The sequence below is a fragment of the Epinephelus fuscoguttatus genome, linkage group LG10, assembly GCF_011397635.1.
Source record: "Epinephelus fuscoguttatus linkage group LG10, E.fuscoguttatus.final_Chr_v1".
Classification (NCBI taxonomy): Eukaryota; Metazoa; Chordata; class Actinopteri; order Perciformes; family Serranidae; genus Epinephelus; species Epinephelus fuscoguttatus.
The window spans coordinates 14829437-14844742 of NC_064761.1; the positions used below are offsets into that span (position 1 = coordinate 14829437).

A 15306-nucleotide genomic window follows, 5' to 3' on the forward strand; every position below is an offset into this window, starting at 1 on the left:
CAGCAGCCCCTTGGGAAGCAGCAAGAGATGACCACTTCCATCCTCTCTAAGTAATTCAGGCTGCTGAAAATAATGTGAAACCCTCAAGGTATTTTACCCAGGACACTGAGGCTTCAGAATGAGACAAAATAAACAGAATCTGAATCCGGAGCTCACACTATTACTTCCAGAGCTGATCATAAAATGTCCTGCCTACCCTTAGAAAATTTGCAGAGTTTTCCTCCACACGCGTATGCAAACACAAAACACACATGCAGTTACAGATTGATGGCCATTCAGTAGCTCACAGTCATGAGGTCAGAGATTTACAGGAATCTGTTTTTGTCCGTAGAAACAAGCAGTTAATAGCTTGTACAGTATTAGTAATGTAACATGTTTACATTTCTTCCTCTCTATTCTGGCCGTGCATCAATCCTATTTTGTTTGGTTAGGCTTAGTTCTTGTGGTCCAACAAGCTGTTAGATGAATAATCCCTGTTGAAGGAGAAAATGCCTTTTAATGCGGGCCATGTAAGGTAGCAGATAGCTTACCGCATGGGATTCTGTTGAGGTTAGAAACCTTTCAGCATAATCTTTGTGTGGTTTAGGCACTTAATCTTTTTAAACAGGCATGTTTTCAGCAGGAATTGCACTTCTCATGTGCATAGATGCACATGGGAACTGCCTTGCACAGCTATCTTTTCACTGTTGGGTCTCCTTTAGAGTTCAAATGCCCTGCTCAGGGCCTTTTAGCAATAAAATTTTCAGCAGTTTCTGGTATTCAAAGCTGTCGTCCTTTACTGTTGATGCTTCTGTTTAGACTTTTTTATGCTGCTCTCTGCTTCCCCCCCCCGACAATGAATGATGGCAATTATCCCAGGTATGCACTGTGGCCTTGCCTGAAATGATTGCATGCATCTTTGGGCAAGCCCCTTTTCCACTGAAAGACATAGTTTCCATTTGCTGTAATGATAGAATAATGGCATCACACCTGGTGCTCCACCCTCAATTTGCTTTCACGTACGAACACATGCACACCTGCACACGTATACACGTGCATGCACGCTGATGCACCAAGGAAGAAACTCGGCCAGAACTGAGCGAACGTAAATTCTTCTGACTAAGGGGTTAGAGGTGTTAGGTACGTCTGCAGTTGCGTAGGGAATCCCCTCCCAGCCCCTTGTTTTCACTGCCTGCTGCCTACAGCTTTACCCCTTCACCCTCTCTGCACAGCCAAGAGGAAACTCATAACCACCTTTCACTGGGTGTTCTGCCAGTTCTGCACATACTTCTTCACTTCTCAACTCCTCCTACCCATCCTGTTTCTATTTTCAAGGAAACAAAACATGGCCCCTGTTCTATAGTGCTACCATCTGGATCCACAAAACAACTCCATAAGCACCAGAACCATGCCTGCTGTCAAAAGCATAGACTGTATAAAACAATTGATGTAGATACAGTGACGTCACCCATTAGTTTGTGGACTCCTTTGTTTGAAGCCTCGAGTTCGGCATTTCAGCCGTCACCATTTTGTCTTTTTTGGAGCCAGAAGTGACCATGTTTGGACAAGAGGTTGGAGCTGTGGAAGTGCGAGCGATGGCTCTGACTCATGGACTGTGCCAATGCTTCACAGGCAACCTGTCACTCAAGTTGCCCCGCCCTTAAATCTGCAGAACTTTAGGCTGAAATAAAATGTAAACTCATGAGTTAAATAAGAATTCACCCCCGTACAGTTGTCATGAATGTTAAAATTAGCTATGGAGGCCAAAACCGTTTTTTTTTGTGCCAGGCTGTAAATGTGTTAATGTCTGTTGTAAAATTGGGAATTTTAACATGGTGTCTAAGCGGATTGACTCGGCTTTAGAGCCACCCTCAAGTGGCCATTAGAGGAATCACAGTTTTTTTGCACCTACATGTTTGCATCATTTTTCAGCCTCAGGGGTTGTAGCTTAGTCAGAAGACACATGAAGTAGAGTTAAACTGCAAAGCTAATTTGTGACCCAATTCCCATCAGTTTCAGCTGGTCTATATTTAAAGATTAATGCTAACATAGATTGCTGCCATGCCCAACCTTAGCATGTAACCATGCCCACTGCACATCTGTTAACATTTTAAACATGACTTAATTACATGACTAATATTAACATGCTTGCATGGTGAATATAGATTTTTATCTTGTTTCAAAAGAACCAGGGTAACCGTGCACGGCTTGTTTTTAGATATGTCAAAAAAGATGCAAAAATCTTTATATTACAGATATCAAACAAAACCTCCAACTTGCGCTCTGAATATGTCTTGGTGAGCCCTAATAACAAGGACTCCCATATGTGCCTTACAATTATGCTTTGCGTCGTATGTTTTATCTTCATCCTTCAGATCCATCAAGGCCTCTGTCCTTCTGCTCTGATGGAGATCGGGTTGATGAATCAGCTCCACCCTATATATGGCAAATTCTGTGGTCTTGGTCAACACAAGTCCTTGTAGTTAGTTTCAGCTCAGTATGTTGGATATATGACTGGAGTCCAGGACTTATTGATGCCTGTGCCAGTCAGCTGTATCCTATTCCTCAAGGGTAGCAAAAATTATACTTTTATGGTTGTCTTGGTTTTATCTGCATAGCAGGAATCTTTCTCTGTAATGTCAGATTTATTTTAATTTGCCAAATTAGTGTATAGGCAGTCAGAATCCCAAATTACTAGCAATTAATCCAATACTGTAAAAGAATAAAGGCAGAATCACATCTTGTTTTTCATATCTCCCAGACTGTCTGATATATTAGGTTTTGTTGGCTATTTCTACATCGTTATATTAGTAGGTATGAATACAGCAGCTGCTCAGGGGATAAATGTTTGGTTGTAGAGCACGCCCAGCAACCCTAAAAAACCCCAACCACGTTTAATAGTTGCTGCCCAGAGCATTACCCCAGAAGAAGTGATCATTATGTGATATCCACCAGCTGGTGTCCTAGTATTCAGTGTATATGTCATGGTCTCCATGGTGACTCTGGTTTATTCATTTACACACGCACACACACAGTCACACAGATGGACAAGATTTTGGAAGCAGCCAGGCGTATTGTCTTGGACAGATTAAGGCTGAATCCATTTTATGCTCTGAATTTAAACAAGGGCATTTGTGTTTGACTGTGAAGGGAATACTGTGAGAGCACCAGTGACCTCATCTGTCTGTGAAAAACATGCATCAAGCACTACTGTTTTTGAAAAGCTGAAACTAAAAACGAGTTTCTCTGTGTCTCATTTAGAGAAAAACTGTTCCTCTGGCACCTGAAGCTCATCTTTCCCCAGAGCAGCACGGAGTTCAGTCAGAAGAGGTGAGTTACATATCAATGTTCAATGTACTGAATAATGTAACCACCAAAACACAAGTGATAGAGACTGTTTCAGTACTCTGAAGAAGTGCTTGTTGTTGTCATGAACATTGTTTTAGATAGACCATGTAGGTGCACAGTCTGCAACTTATCAGGAGTGACCTTGATGATCTTTGTGTGTTTGTCCAGGATTGTAAAAGCTACACAGAATTCAGGCCTCATGCAGGAAATGATATACAAACAAATTTTGTCTTATTTTTATTCGTATCCACATTTTGTTCGTATTTTGTTGGTACCCACTGATTTATATACACTATAGTCCACGCACACGGCACAACACATACCCATACATAGTGTTTATAGTGTGTAACCCATGCTAATATGTGACTTACAATCAAGCGGGATCTGGAGGTCTTATTTTTACTCTCAACAGAAAATATAAGAGAAATTTAAGAGAATGTTGCTGCATGAGGCCTGTTATCTATTTTGACCATGACGTTTGACTTGATTTGGGTGTTAATATTCACATATTTTCTCCCACATTTGTTTTTTTTTTTCATTTAAAATCTCTTTCTTGTTTTAGGGTGTCTGACAAGCAAACCTTGGAGCAGATCTTGACCGCATATATCCATCCAACAGAGTCGGACCCTGTGACACGTCAAAAGTGAGCTTTGTCCCATCAACACTTAAGATCCATGTGATTGTTTTGTAGTGATTGTACGATCAGCAATACGGATACGCAAACTCAAGCTTCGAGTATGAGCCAAGCACCAATCTGATACTTGCGCTCTTTGATGATTTATGTAATTGCATCATCACAAGACAGACACATCATCATGTTAATCTCAAATACATTTAACACATAGAATTGAAGTTGTAGGATTACTGGTGTTTGGATCAGGTACAGACCTTAATAACAACAGTGAGCTGCTGTGTACGTCAGTTGTGGTTGTTATTATTTACCCACCCAATTTGGAAGCTACTACAATATCCAACTGTGTCCATGTTTTATGGCAGAGTGTGGCCAAGCAGCCAATTCACATTGATGAATGTGGGAACAGTGCTACATAGAGGTGTGCTGGAGCCTTTGCTACAGGCCATATGGAACTTGTATAGCTCAAGTGAAAGATGTGTCCATATTCTTGGCAGTAAATCCAAGGGCATTATTTAAAGTGCACAGTATGTAGGTTTGTCACCATGTCTGTTTTGGTAATATTCAGTTCATTTATTGCCATCAACTACAGTTCCCGCTGAATCCCTCAGCAAAGCCAGAAACCTCAGATTAATGTGCTGCATTTAGTGGAAGAAATTCAACTACTAAGTTGTTTTGGTACAGTCATTGTACTCACGAATAGAAGGAGAAAATTTAACAATGTGATAATAGACCTAGAAGTCAACACTAGTTTGATATATAGTCTGAAAGACCTCTAAGTTTAAGGATAATGACTGCTGCTCAGCCTATTGTTTTCTCTTGAAAAGTTCAAATGTGCAGTTTTGCTATTGGCAACAGATGTGAAGCTGCGTTTAGTTACTGGATTCTCATGTTCATAACAACTGGGAATGAGACTGGGGAAAACAAAGCTAATTGAATTGCTTTCAATAATTGTTGTTGAAATGCAGATTTGGTAATATCTGCCCTATTGCAGCATAGCATAATATCAAACGCTACCCCTAATCCCAACAGCAGTGTGAGGCAGTTGCATTCATTTGCCATTGCGTCGTATTCTCCTGGGAATATTACATAGCATATGAGCCTTTTGTATTGTCTACAACTGTGTTGTCAAGATGCAGCTGGATCTGCTGGATACATGAACCAGTTGTTAAAACCCAGAAATACAAAAACCTGTTGTATTTCAGAGTTACTTACTATCCTCACTATTGTTATCTAAAAATAAAGGCTGTATGTAGCCATGACTGCAGCTTTGGATTTGATGACCTGTGTCAGGTCCACTGTCGCCTGAACACCAGACCAGATCTCCTGTAATTGAGTTTGGCAGCAGTGCGCTTTGGGACTCAGCCCAATCAGTCTGCATATATAAGAGCCCTGTATCAGAAGGAATGGATCAAGATGCTAATATTGCTCTTATAGATTTATGTTCAGCATTTTATTTTGAAGTCCTCTTTTCTCCTCTTTACAACAAACTTTAAATATATTTTATATCTCTAATTAAAATTAACTGTAGGTTGTGCGTGTGTATGACTGAATTAAACACTCTGCTGATCTTTGCCACCACACAAAGATGTGCTCGACTTGAATGTCAAGGTTTTCCATTGAGCAGATGAATAGGCTGCTTTTAATAGGTTCAGTTTATTTTGATAAACTAAGGAGAAAATTCAGTTTGTGAATTGTAACTGTTATTCAAAGGTCATTTTATGTACTGATCTTTAATATCAACCAACTCAATCCAATTTCTGTCACACAGGATTTGGCTGGTGTCTCCCCATGTTCTGTCTAAATCCCACAATCGTACTTTCCTGCTTTTATCTTTTGTAATTTTGCTCTTGCTTCCCTCTCGTTTTCAAATCCTAGGATCGTGTTTCTCCCAACATGAACTGTAGTGAACAAGGCAGGCTCTTTGATTGCAGAAAACTTAGTATTTCTAATCTGAACCTCTAACAGGACAGCGATCTGACTCCTCTGACCTAACCTTTGAACTGATAACAGTAAGCAGAGGCAGTCTGCTGTAACACCTACAGCAGGAGCATATTACAGACCAACGTAACTCGTTATAATAGACACCTAACTTGGTCCACTGCCAACCATTTCTACACAACCTCTGCGTCTAGATTGAAATGAGTGGGGTTTAATTCTCCACGGCTCATTGGCTGGCTGTTTACAGTGGGCTCAGGTGCCGTGGCTGTCAGTTGCACGGAGGATTGTACCTTACACAAGTAACCTCAGTCAGATATATCAGTCAGCATACCAGACAAGTGTACATTTGAGTCTGTCCTGTTCTATGCTCAATGAGCTCCTTGTGCTTCGACCTTTATGATAAACATCTTAGGACATTATGCACAGTCGATGTTCCTGTATTTTTTATTCTCTTTTTTTAGGTTGCAGTTGAGTCTCTAACTCCCTGTGTTAATGTGACTTCTGTTTCAGATTGAAGATGTATGTTCACGCTCCATTTGATCATGTGAAAGTCTTCATGAAAGCAGAGGGGAGAAAGGCAAACTCTGTGAGGTGAGATTCCTCTTGTCACCTGTCTCATTTCTTATTATGTGATTTGATACATCTTTGATTCCTTTAGGGGAAATATATGTTTGCTCTCCCTCTTTATGTAATTGTGGGCACAGGGCCAAAAAAAAGAAATCTGGATCTTGGTAGGACTGAACAGGTTGGATGTTTTCAATCTTTATGGCCTAACCTCACACTGTTGAAATAAAATTCTCCCCTTCTAGTCCAATGACGAGGCCACTTGCTGGGTTTTATATCACTTGTCCATCTACTGTTCACATTTGAATCAATACCGGGACTTGTAATTTGGCACCAGGACCCAACGGTACCTTTTTCCAGTACTTAACTTTCTTTTTAATAACAAAAATGTAATTTTTCTTTAACAAGCTGCAGGGACTCAACAGCAATTCTGCTCCTCTTCTGCTCTTTTCTAATCGTACAGTTATTCTTCAGTGGCTGTCTGCTTTTTTGTGTGTGTGTATTTTAGTATGTGTGTCTGTTCATTTGGCAGTGATGCTAGGCTATAACTAAAAAAAAAATAGACCAGGCATCAAGACTATTATGACAGACTGATGCTGCAGAGACAGTTTTGACTCGCTGGGAAGCCGACAGAGCAATGGCGGCGTTCCATGGCTGGTTTCCTAACTTTGGGGTGCTTCCGTCTTCTGTCTGAAGTTGAACCCAGTGGCTCAGTGGAGATCCGTTGCCAGCCTCGGAGCACCGTGGTTGGCTTTGAGGCTTTGGGGTGCTTCGTGGCAGTTCCGCCTCTTGTTTACACCTGGTGCTCTCCACCAGATGTGCTCTCAGATACCGAAATTTCGCACCAATGGATTTTACATAAATTAGTATTCAGTAGTACCGACATAAATTGGTTGGTATCCTTAAAAGTACCAAGGTCAGTATCCAACCCTACACACTGCAGCTTGACTGGTACGTACTTTTGAGTCCAATGTGGATAATGTAGAATTTTAAATAATCTGATATATCAGCCAATAGTTGTTTTTCAACATGATACACTTTTACAAGAATCCCATGAATTTATTTGGTTATTAAAGAATTGTGACCAAGATTTATTTGTACAGGATCTCGAGGCGCAGCTGGGTGGAGGAAGGGATCCGGGGGACCTCAGAATTGCATCTCTGCTTTTTGCAGACGATGTGGTGCTGTTATCTTCAGCACACTGTGACCTCCAGCATGCACGGGGGCTGTTTGCAGCCAAGTGTGAAGCGATTGGGATGAGAGTCAGCACCTCCAAATCTGAGGCCATGGTTCTCTGCCGGAAACCAGTGGATTGCCCTCTGTTACTGCCTCAAGCGAGGGAGTTCAAGTATCTCGGGGTCTTGTTCACAAGTGAGAGTAGAAAGGAGCATGAGGTGTATTGGCAGCTCACCTATGGTCATGAGATCTGGGTAGTGGCCGAAAGAATGAGATCGCGGATACAAGTGGCTGAAATGAGTTTCCTTTGTGGGCTCAGCCTTAGAGATAGGGTTAGAAACTCGGATATCCAGAGGGAGGTCAGAGTAGATCCGCTGCTTCTTCGCATCGATAGGTGTCAGTTTAGATGGTTTGGGCATCTGATCAGGATGCCTCCTGGGCGGCTCTCGCTGGAGGTGTTTCAAGAATGTCTTACTGATAGGAGGCCCTGGGGCAGACCCAGAACACGCTGGAGGGATTATATATCTCATCTGGCCTGGGAACACCTTGGGGTCCCCCAGTAAGAGTTGGAAAGCATTCCTGGGGAGAGGGACGTCTGGGGTGCTTTGCTTGGCCTGCTGTCCCTGCGATCCGGCCTCGGATAAGCGGATGGATGTATGGTCACATATGTCAGGCTTTAGCTCACACAGTTTAAGAATATTGTTGCAATGCAGCTATAGAAATGCCAACAAAAAATGTATAAACCCAAACAAGTGGAGGTAATGCAGCAGATAAATGAAAAGTAGGAAAACGAAAACTTATTACAGACAAAGACATACTTTATAGATAAGATACAGAGTTAATATTCATTTCAGATGTGTGGCTGAGTTTTCAGTGTAAAATAAAATGGTGTGTCAGAATCCTGTCATTACTCAGGCATCTGATCTGTGTGACCGTACTGACCGTTCAATTGGACTTGCCAGTCATGACTGATTTATTCACCGTGTTAAAATCAAAATAATTTGTTTATGAACATGACATCACTGACTCGTAAATTCCTGCAAAGCTACACAGACTCTTGGCAGGGACGCCTTAGGATGTTTTTCTCCTCCCCTTTTGACTTTGATTCCAACATTGAGAAATGTCATTGATCTAGAAACTACTTTTATCTAAATCTCCCATCATTGCTTTTCTTTAATCTCTCTCACTTCACTTTCTGTTTCCACAGTTTTTTGTCCTGTGTGCTCTCTCTTCCTGCCCCATCTGTCTTTTTTTTAATGGGGGTCAGGGGATGGTGTTGATAACACCCATTTGCCTCGCCTACTTTCGGATTCTTTGGCTGTCCTCCATTTCCTCTTAGTCATGGAGTGAATGATGATCATAATCATTACCCCCCTGGCCAGCATGAAACGTCACGAAACCTCCCCTCCCATCCCTCATCCTTGTAACATACACATGCTCCTTTTGTTTTGCCCAGTGGGCTGGGCTGCACACACCTTCTAAGCAGATAAATTATATTTTATGGCAGCATATAGAAAGGTTTTACTGACAGACGAGTGCGGAGATGTGACACGCGAGCTAAGATTTAGTATTAGTTGTCAGGCTGCCACCTTTTGCCCTTATATGGATTTAATGAAATTTTGAGCACTTTTAAATGTGTCATTATCTCTGATACCGCACAGTGTCACCTTCATAATGACCGTCATTACAAAGTAGTTTATAATGCTGCATAATCACAGGTTAATAATATAAAAAGCTTTTTAGGCTAGAAAGCTTTTTCAGGTTGTCACCCAAAACATACAGGATTCTTAAAAAGGACAAGCTAACCTTAACTAGATTGTGAAGACAGCTCAGAATATGCTTTTGCTAATATATAGTGGAAATTAAAATCAGGAGAAAATCAATACATTTGCTGATTTATGTTTCAAATCAGGACAGTCCTACACAAATAAATGAGCCCTAATCATGCACATACATAAAAGTATTATTTGATATCAATTGATTATTATATTATATTATTGATATCAAGTTACTAAGTACCACATTAAAGCCACCACCATGGCTATAGGCATTACCAGGCTGTGAGTCTTAAAAAATTCTGTGATTGATAAGTGCCTGCATCCTGCCATAGTTGCACTTTGTCCATGTTTAAATTCTGCTTGTATGGTATTAGCTTCACATTTATGGATGCAGACATTTTTGCATACCACACGCAAACAAGGCACATCTTTGCTCCACCTTATCCTTTTTGCACCCACCTGCCAGTCAGTGACCAGCTAAAGCTGTTTCTAAATGGCTTACCATTGCACATCAAAATATAAATGTTAAAACTTTTCAATATGGACGTGCTACATACTGTATGGTAAGATTGTTAGATTCTCCAAAATTTTATTGTAATTTAATTTTACGGAAACCATGAGCACCAAAGTATAATTCAGTCAGATTTACGAGCATGGTAAGCGATTATTTTAGTCCGTAAGGGTCCACCGATCAAAACAGTTTTCATAAAATTAATCCAAAATAGGAACATTGTCTTGTGAAGTCCATTGCTCACAGTCTGCTTACTATGTCTTTCAAACAAAAACTGCATTACTACCGACAGAGGTAATGCTTTCTCGTCTTCCTGCACCCTGTTGTTGGTATGCTTGTTTTCATGGTTACCTCAAGTTTCCTTGTTTAGAGTTCACCCATGTCACCCCCAGTCTGGAACGCCACTGGGCTCCGTCGTGTCTTTTGCCCATTGCAGAACAGGCTGTTACTGGCTATTAACAAGTCATCATGAACAATTGTAGCCAATCAGTTTCCTTTTCAAGCGGTATAAGGCGCAGGTAGTTGGGTTGCATTGGAGCTGAGCTATATCAACATGTCACAGTGTGGAGCCCCTGCTTGTTGGAGGGACTTTGTACCACCAACAAGGGCGGCCATCAATGAGGCTGCATGGTGGTGCAGAGGTTAGCATTGTCGCCTCACAGCAAGAGGGTTCCTGGGTGGGGGAGCCCCTCTGTGTGGAGGTTGCATGTTCTCCCTATGTCAGAGTGTTTTCTCCGGGTACTCCATCTTCCTCCCAGGTTAACTGATGACTCTAATGTGTGTGAACATGAATGGTTTTTTGTCTCTATGTGTAAGCCCTGTGATAGTCTGCCGACCTGTCCAGGGTGTATCCCAACTCTCGCTCAATGTCAGCTGGGATAGGCTCCAGCCCACCTGTGACCCCTAACAGGATAAGCAGTTGGGGAAAATAACTGAATGAGAATTGTCAATAGACTTCAATATGTCTCAGTATGTTTTCCAGTGTTACAGAGGTGAGTCAAAGTAATTGGCACAATATGGCCCTTTAAGATGTTTAGAGAGGTTCAGGGACACTAGTGACGTCACAAATTAAATACTCCACAGCTCCCACAAGATTTGGCCTAATGGTCTGGAACTGTATTCCAGTGTGGTTGACAAGCTGTAGAAGGTATAAATGCTGATTTGTGTAGTCTGGCATAAAGCATGTCCTAGTTATTACTATTCAGAAATGAGTTATCATAGACAAGGGAGAAAAAAAGACTTTAAAGCCAAGTTTGAACTGATGTAGGTCAGGTTGTCCTTTAGCTACATGAAAAACAAGCACAATTTTTACAAACAAGAACATGTTGCTTTTCAAATAAAGTCTCATACATGCATTTTGGCCTTACAGTTTTTCTGTAATAATATTTTCCATTTGGGTGTGCCGAATAGGCGAAATTTCTCCTCAAAAAGGGTAGATGCTAAACATATGTTACATAAGTCTGAGCCACAGCGCAGGGGTTGTGAAAGCCTGATAAACCCACGGATTTATCCACATTCTCACACACGTGAAGAGTTACCCCGCTGCGGCAGCTATGGTACATATGCATGCCTGTGTGAGTAACAGGACACAACTCTGCAGATGTTTTATGATTTGTGCACATGTCTCAGTGCTCGTGGGAGTAACCCAGCGCTAAATAACACGTGTAATGCATACTATAGTGTAATAAAAGAAAGCTTAGTTATACCCTTCTTGTGATAGTCATTGCCTGCTGTGTTACAGGAAGAAGTTACACAGTGCTGCACCTTCATTAAAAGTATACCGAAGTTTCTTTCATCCCAAAGCAAATCACAGCTCTAAGACCACATTTTCATTTTAAACCTATTATAAGGATGTAGAGCGCAATTAGAATTTTTGAAGTTCTTTCAACATAGCATCAAAATAGAAAGACTGACTGGATTTACCAGTAGGCTAATGCAAGGTCACATGTATTTACCTATACAGGAAATGTTTTTATTGTCATCCTAGACTGGAATCATCATGTTCTCTCCCCCAGAATAACAAACATGCAATCGGCATCTGCCATCGTGCTTCCACGAGAAATTATATTTCATTTTTATAACATAAACAAGCTGTTTTGCAAATCAACTGCACAAACAGTACAAGTTTTTACTGACTTCTAGCCATCGTGAGGAGAAGCAGTGTGGAGTGATGAAGGCATGTGTCTTGTAAACAAACAAGCACAGGATTTTTTTTTAAATAAAATCAAAACATTTTGTCCACTGGGACAAGGGCCGTCGAAATCCTGCTTTAAAATAGGACCACGAAATCAGCCTTTGCCTTAAGACTGGCATCTCTCCAAATTCACAGTAGCCGCCTCGCGTGCTCTTTTCAGCCACTCATTGTGAGAGTGATTGGTAGTATCACATAAAAGAGTCACGTCAAGGTAGAGACATACATGGGCAGAGACATTTCCGGAGAAACTTTTAATAAATGAGTCATGACGGTTGTCATCATCCATGTAACAATGTTGCCAGTTTCTGGAGAGCTATTTTATTAATGACTCCCAACGGCTATTAGCCCGACATGGTTACCGTCGTCTGTCAGACTGTGGAGAAAGAATGTTTTGACTGTGTCTTGTCAAGTCTGGAATATTGAGTAATACAGTGGCATAAATCTCCCTCTAACTATCCCACTTTCTCTCTCAGTAACCCTTGCCTGTCATTCCTTCATAGCTCAGAGTATGGAGTTTTATAATGAAGGACAGTTAGATCTGAATTCAGTTCATAGTAAGTGTTTATTGTTGACATTATATTGAGGATAGATGAATGCAATTAGGGCACAATTAGGATGCTTGTCCAGGGGGGAATTATCTTGCATAACAGGACCATAGCCACATACAGGAGCTCTAATAATAACAGAGGCCCCTACAGACCGAGGTCACATCCCATTTTAAAGGTCCCGAAGAACATAATAGCATTGCAACCAGAAAGTGGCCTCCACATTTTTGATAATACAGTCTTAGAAGAAAGCCCCTAATTTTGAAACTTATTATTAGTGTTATGAAGTAATGGACAGCAGTAGTCATGGCTACCTAGAGGTCGTTTGCCAAGTCTAACACAAAGGCTATGACTGCATGTTTTTGTTGTTGAATGTGTACTGGAATATCAGCCCACTCCAATAAAGGAGCTCTTGTGCTAAACTAAACATAGCTGTGTAACCAGTCAATATTCTCTTACTGGAAAGGAGACAGACGATGCATCAAGGGAACCATTCACACCCGTCTGGATGTTTGTTTGTGTTATTTTTTTCATGTTTATTTTTTTTATTCATCCCGTTCCTTAGATCAAGAGGATGGGCTTTCCTTCTTTCCCTTACCTCTTCTTTTCCTCTCAGTTAGCCTGTTGACGTGCCAGAAGTAGAGATGCTGTTTTTACATATGCAGCCAAGAAAAGAAACCTCTGTGTTTGCATTCAGTTTTTTTTCTAAACCACTGTTGTGGACCCGACAGTGATGTTACTGTCCTGTCCAAGTAGTGTTTTCTCTCACATATTTGTGGCAAACCCTCTCCTTAGCCCTCCTGAGCCTGTTGGTCTGCTCTCCCTTAGTTTGCCCTAAAGCGATGTTCAAGTTTGTTTCTGTGCTGCAGATGCTTCCTCAGGTCTCCTGCAATGCTGGCTTGGTTTGGGGTATTGTTACTAAAATAGCAAGCAGATTATATTGCGTAATCGTTGAGTTTCTGAGTTGGATTGTGGTGATATTTATACCTGTTGCTCATCCTTATTAATTGACTTTCCCATCTGCCTCTGCTGTACTTCAGTATTACAGGCTGTGATATGCTTGAAACTAACTGGTACAATCATTTTGTCTTCACACCAAGTCTGAAGGGAAGAGTTTGTATATGGGTTCTGAATGCCTACACTCAAGGGCAAGGCGAAAAATATGCCGTTATAGTGACGTCAAAAGCGCTAATCTGTCAAATAGAGATAATGCCTCGCACGGTTTCTCCTTAGAGGCCTTGTGGTGTGCTCATTTGTACACATGAAATATATCATCATCAATCCAAAAAAGCATGTGCAAAATGCATAAGCATATGCCTACAAGATATTCAAAAAGATCTTTGCTATGGATAGTGTTGGATGACTTTTTGATCAAAGCAACAGTGACATTGTTGGCGCTCATAATGGCTTGCAATGTCATTGGAACATTTTGCTCTATTTCACTGTTTTGTTGTCCAAACTGTGCACACTGGCGTACACACTATATGCACCTTGGGAAGGTCTGAGATATGCATTCACAGAGTGTTTAAATGAGGCCATAGTCTGTCATTACATAAGGTGCACTGAGGACATAGTATTGGCAACAACAATAACAAAAAAAGGCTGACCTAAAAACATTACCACGCAATCCTGGAAGCCTTTTGCAGGCAGCAGCATGCAAATAGCGTCCAAAAACAACATGAACCCAAACAAGTGTCAGTTTCCCAAAACATTGCTGGTATCAACTAGCAGGCTGCCACGGTCATTTATTTTTTTGCACAAGCTTAATCCCAGTTTTCAGCATTAGTATTGTTATCAAAATGATGTCTATTTAAAATCAAAATATTTGAAGTTTCTTTCCGTACACCTCGCCAATGTAATATCCGTGCTAATGGGTCTCAGCGGTGGAGGGGAAAACAATAAGAACCTCCGTGAAGAGAACATCAGTGTTGCCCTCTGTTCTGTTCATTCACTAGAACACTATATAGAGACCAGATGTTTGCGTGTTCTTGGCTGAGCCATCCAGCCGTGTTTCTAGAAATGGCCAGAACTTTTAACAATCGCATCGACACCACAGGGAGCCGCAATCTGCTTTGCCATCTACTCCTCTTTCAGTGTTGTTTACAAACACTTATGTTTTCGTTTAGTTTGTGTATCCACAGAAATAAAAAACATCCGTGAACATTAATTTATTACAAGTTAGACATAAAAACAAATGAAATGGAAACAGTATTAGTCTGGTATGCACATTGCAAATAGATGCAGTCCTGCTTTGTTGAGTTACTTTCCACATACCAGCTTCTCAGACTGGTTTCAATGCCTAACCTTTGACCCCAGCGTTGGTACCTTTTTTTTTTCTACCTTAGAATCCATCTTTACACACGCTATTTCTACTTCTCTGAAGTGGAGATGTGCCAGAAATACCCTGCAACCTTTGCAGCAAGAAATATCCTGTTTTGAGACCCACAGGCTATCTCTTCTTTCCTTTATCCCATCCTGCACAAAGTGCCAACACATTTTGCTGTTTATTTGTGGGATTGTGTGAAATGATCTTTAGCCCTCCAAAGAGAAACTCTTCCAGGAGGGAGTGCTTCTTGGAAGCTGGCCCATCAGTAAAGACCTGTAAATGTCACATTATAGTAGAGTGCTTTGATTGGCTT

The 15306-nt window shown here is 41.1% G+C and overlaps 1 protein-coding gene across 1 annotated transcript in view; it reads left to right on the plus strand.

Moving 5' to 3' along the window:
• Positions 1-15306, plus strand: part of znhit6 (zinc finger HIT-type containing 6) — a 38646-nt gene that overhangs the window by 17017 nt on the left and 6323 nt on the right. The window contains exons 6-8 of the mRNA XM_049588752.1: positions 3241-3309; positions 3890-3970; positions 6410-6490. Coding sequence (XP_049444709.1) covers positions 3241-3309; positions 3890-3970; positions 6410-6490 — 231 coding nt within the window. The remainder of the gene's footprint in view (positions 1-3240; positions 3310-3889; positions 3971-6409; positions 6491-15306) is intronic.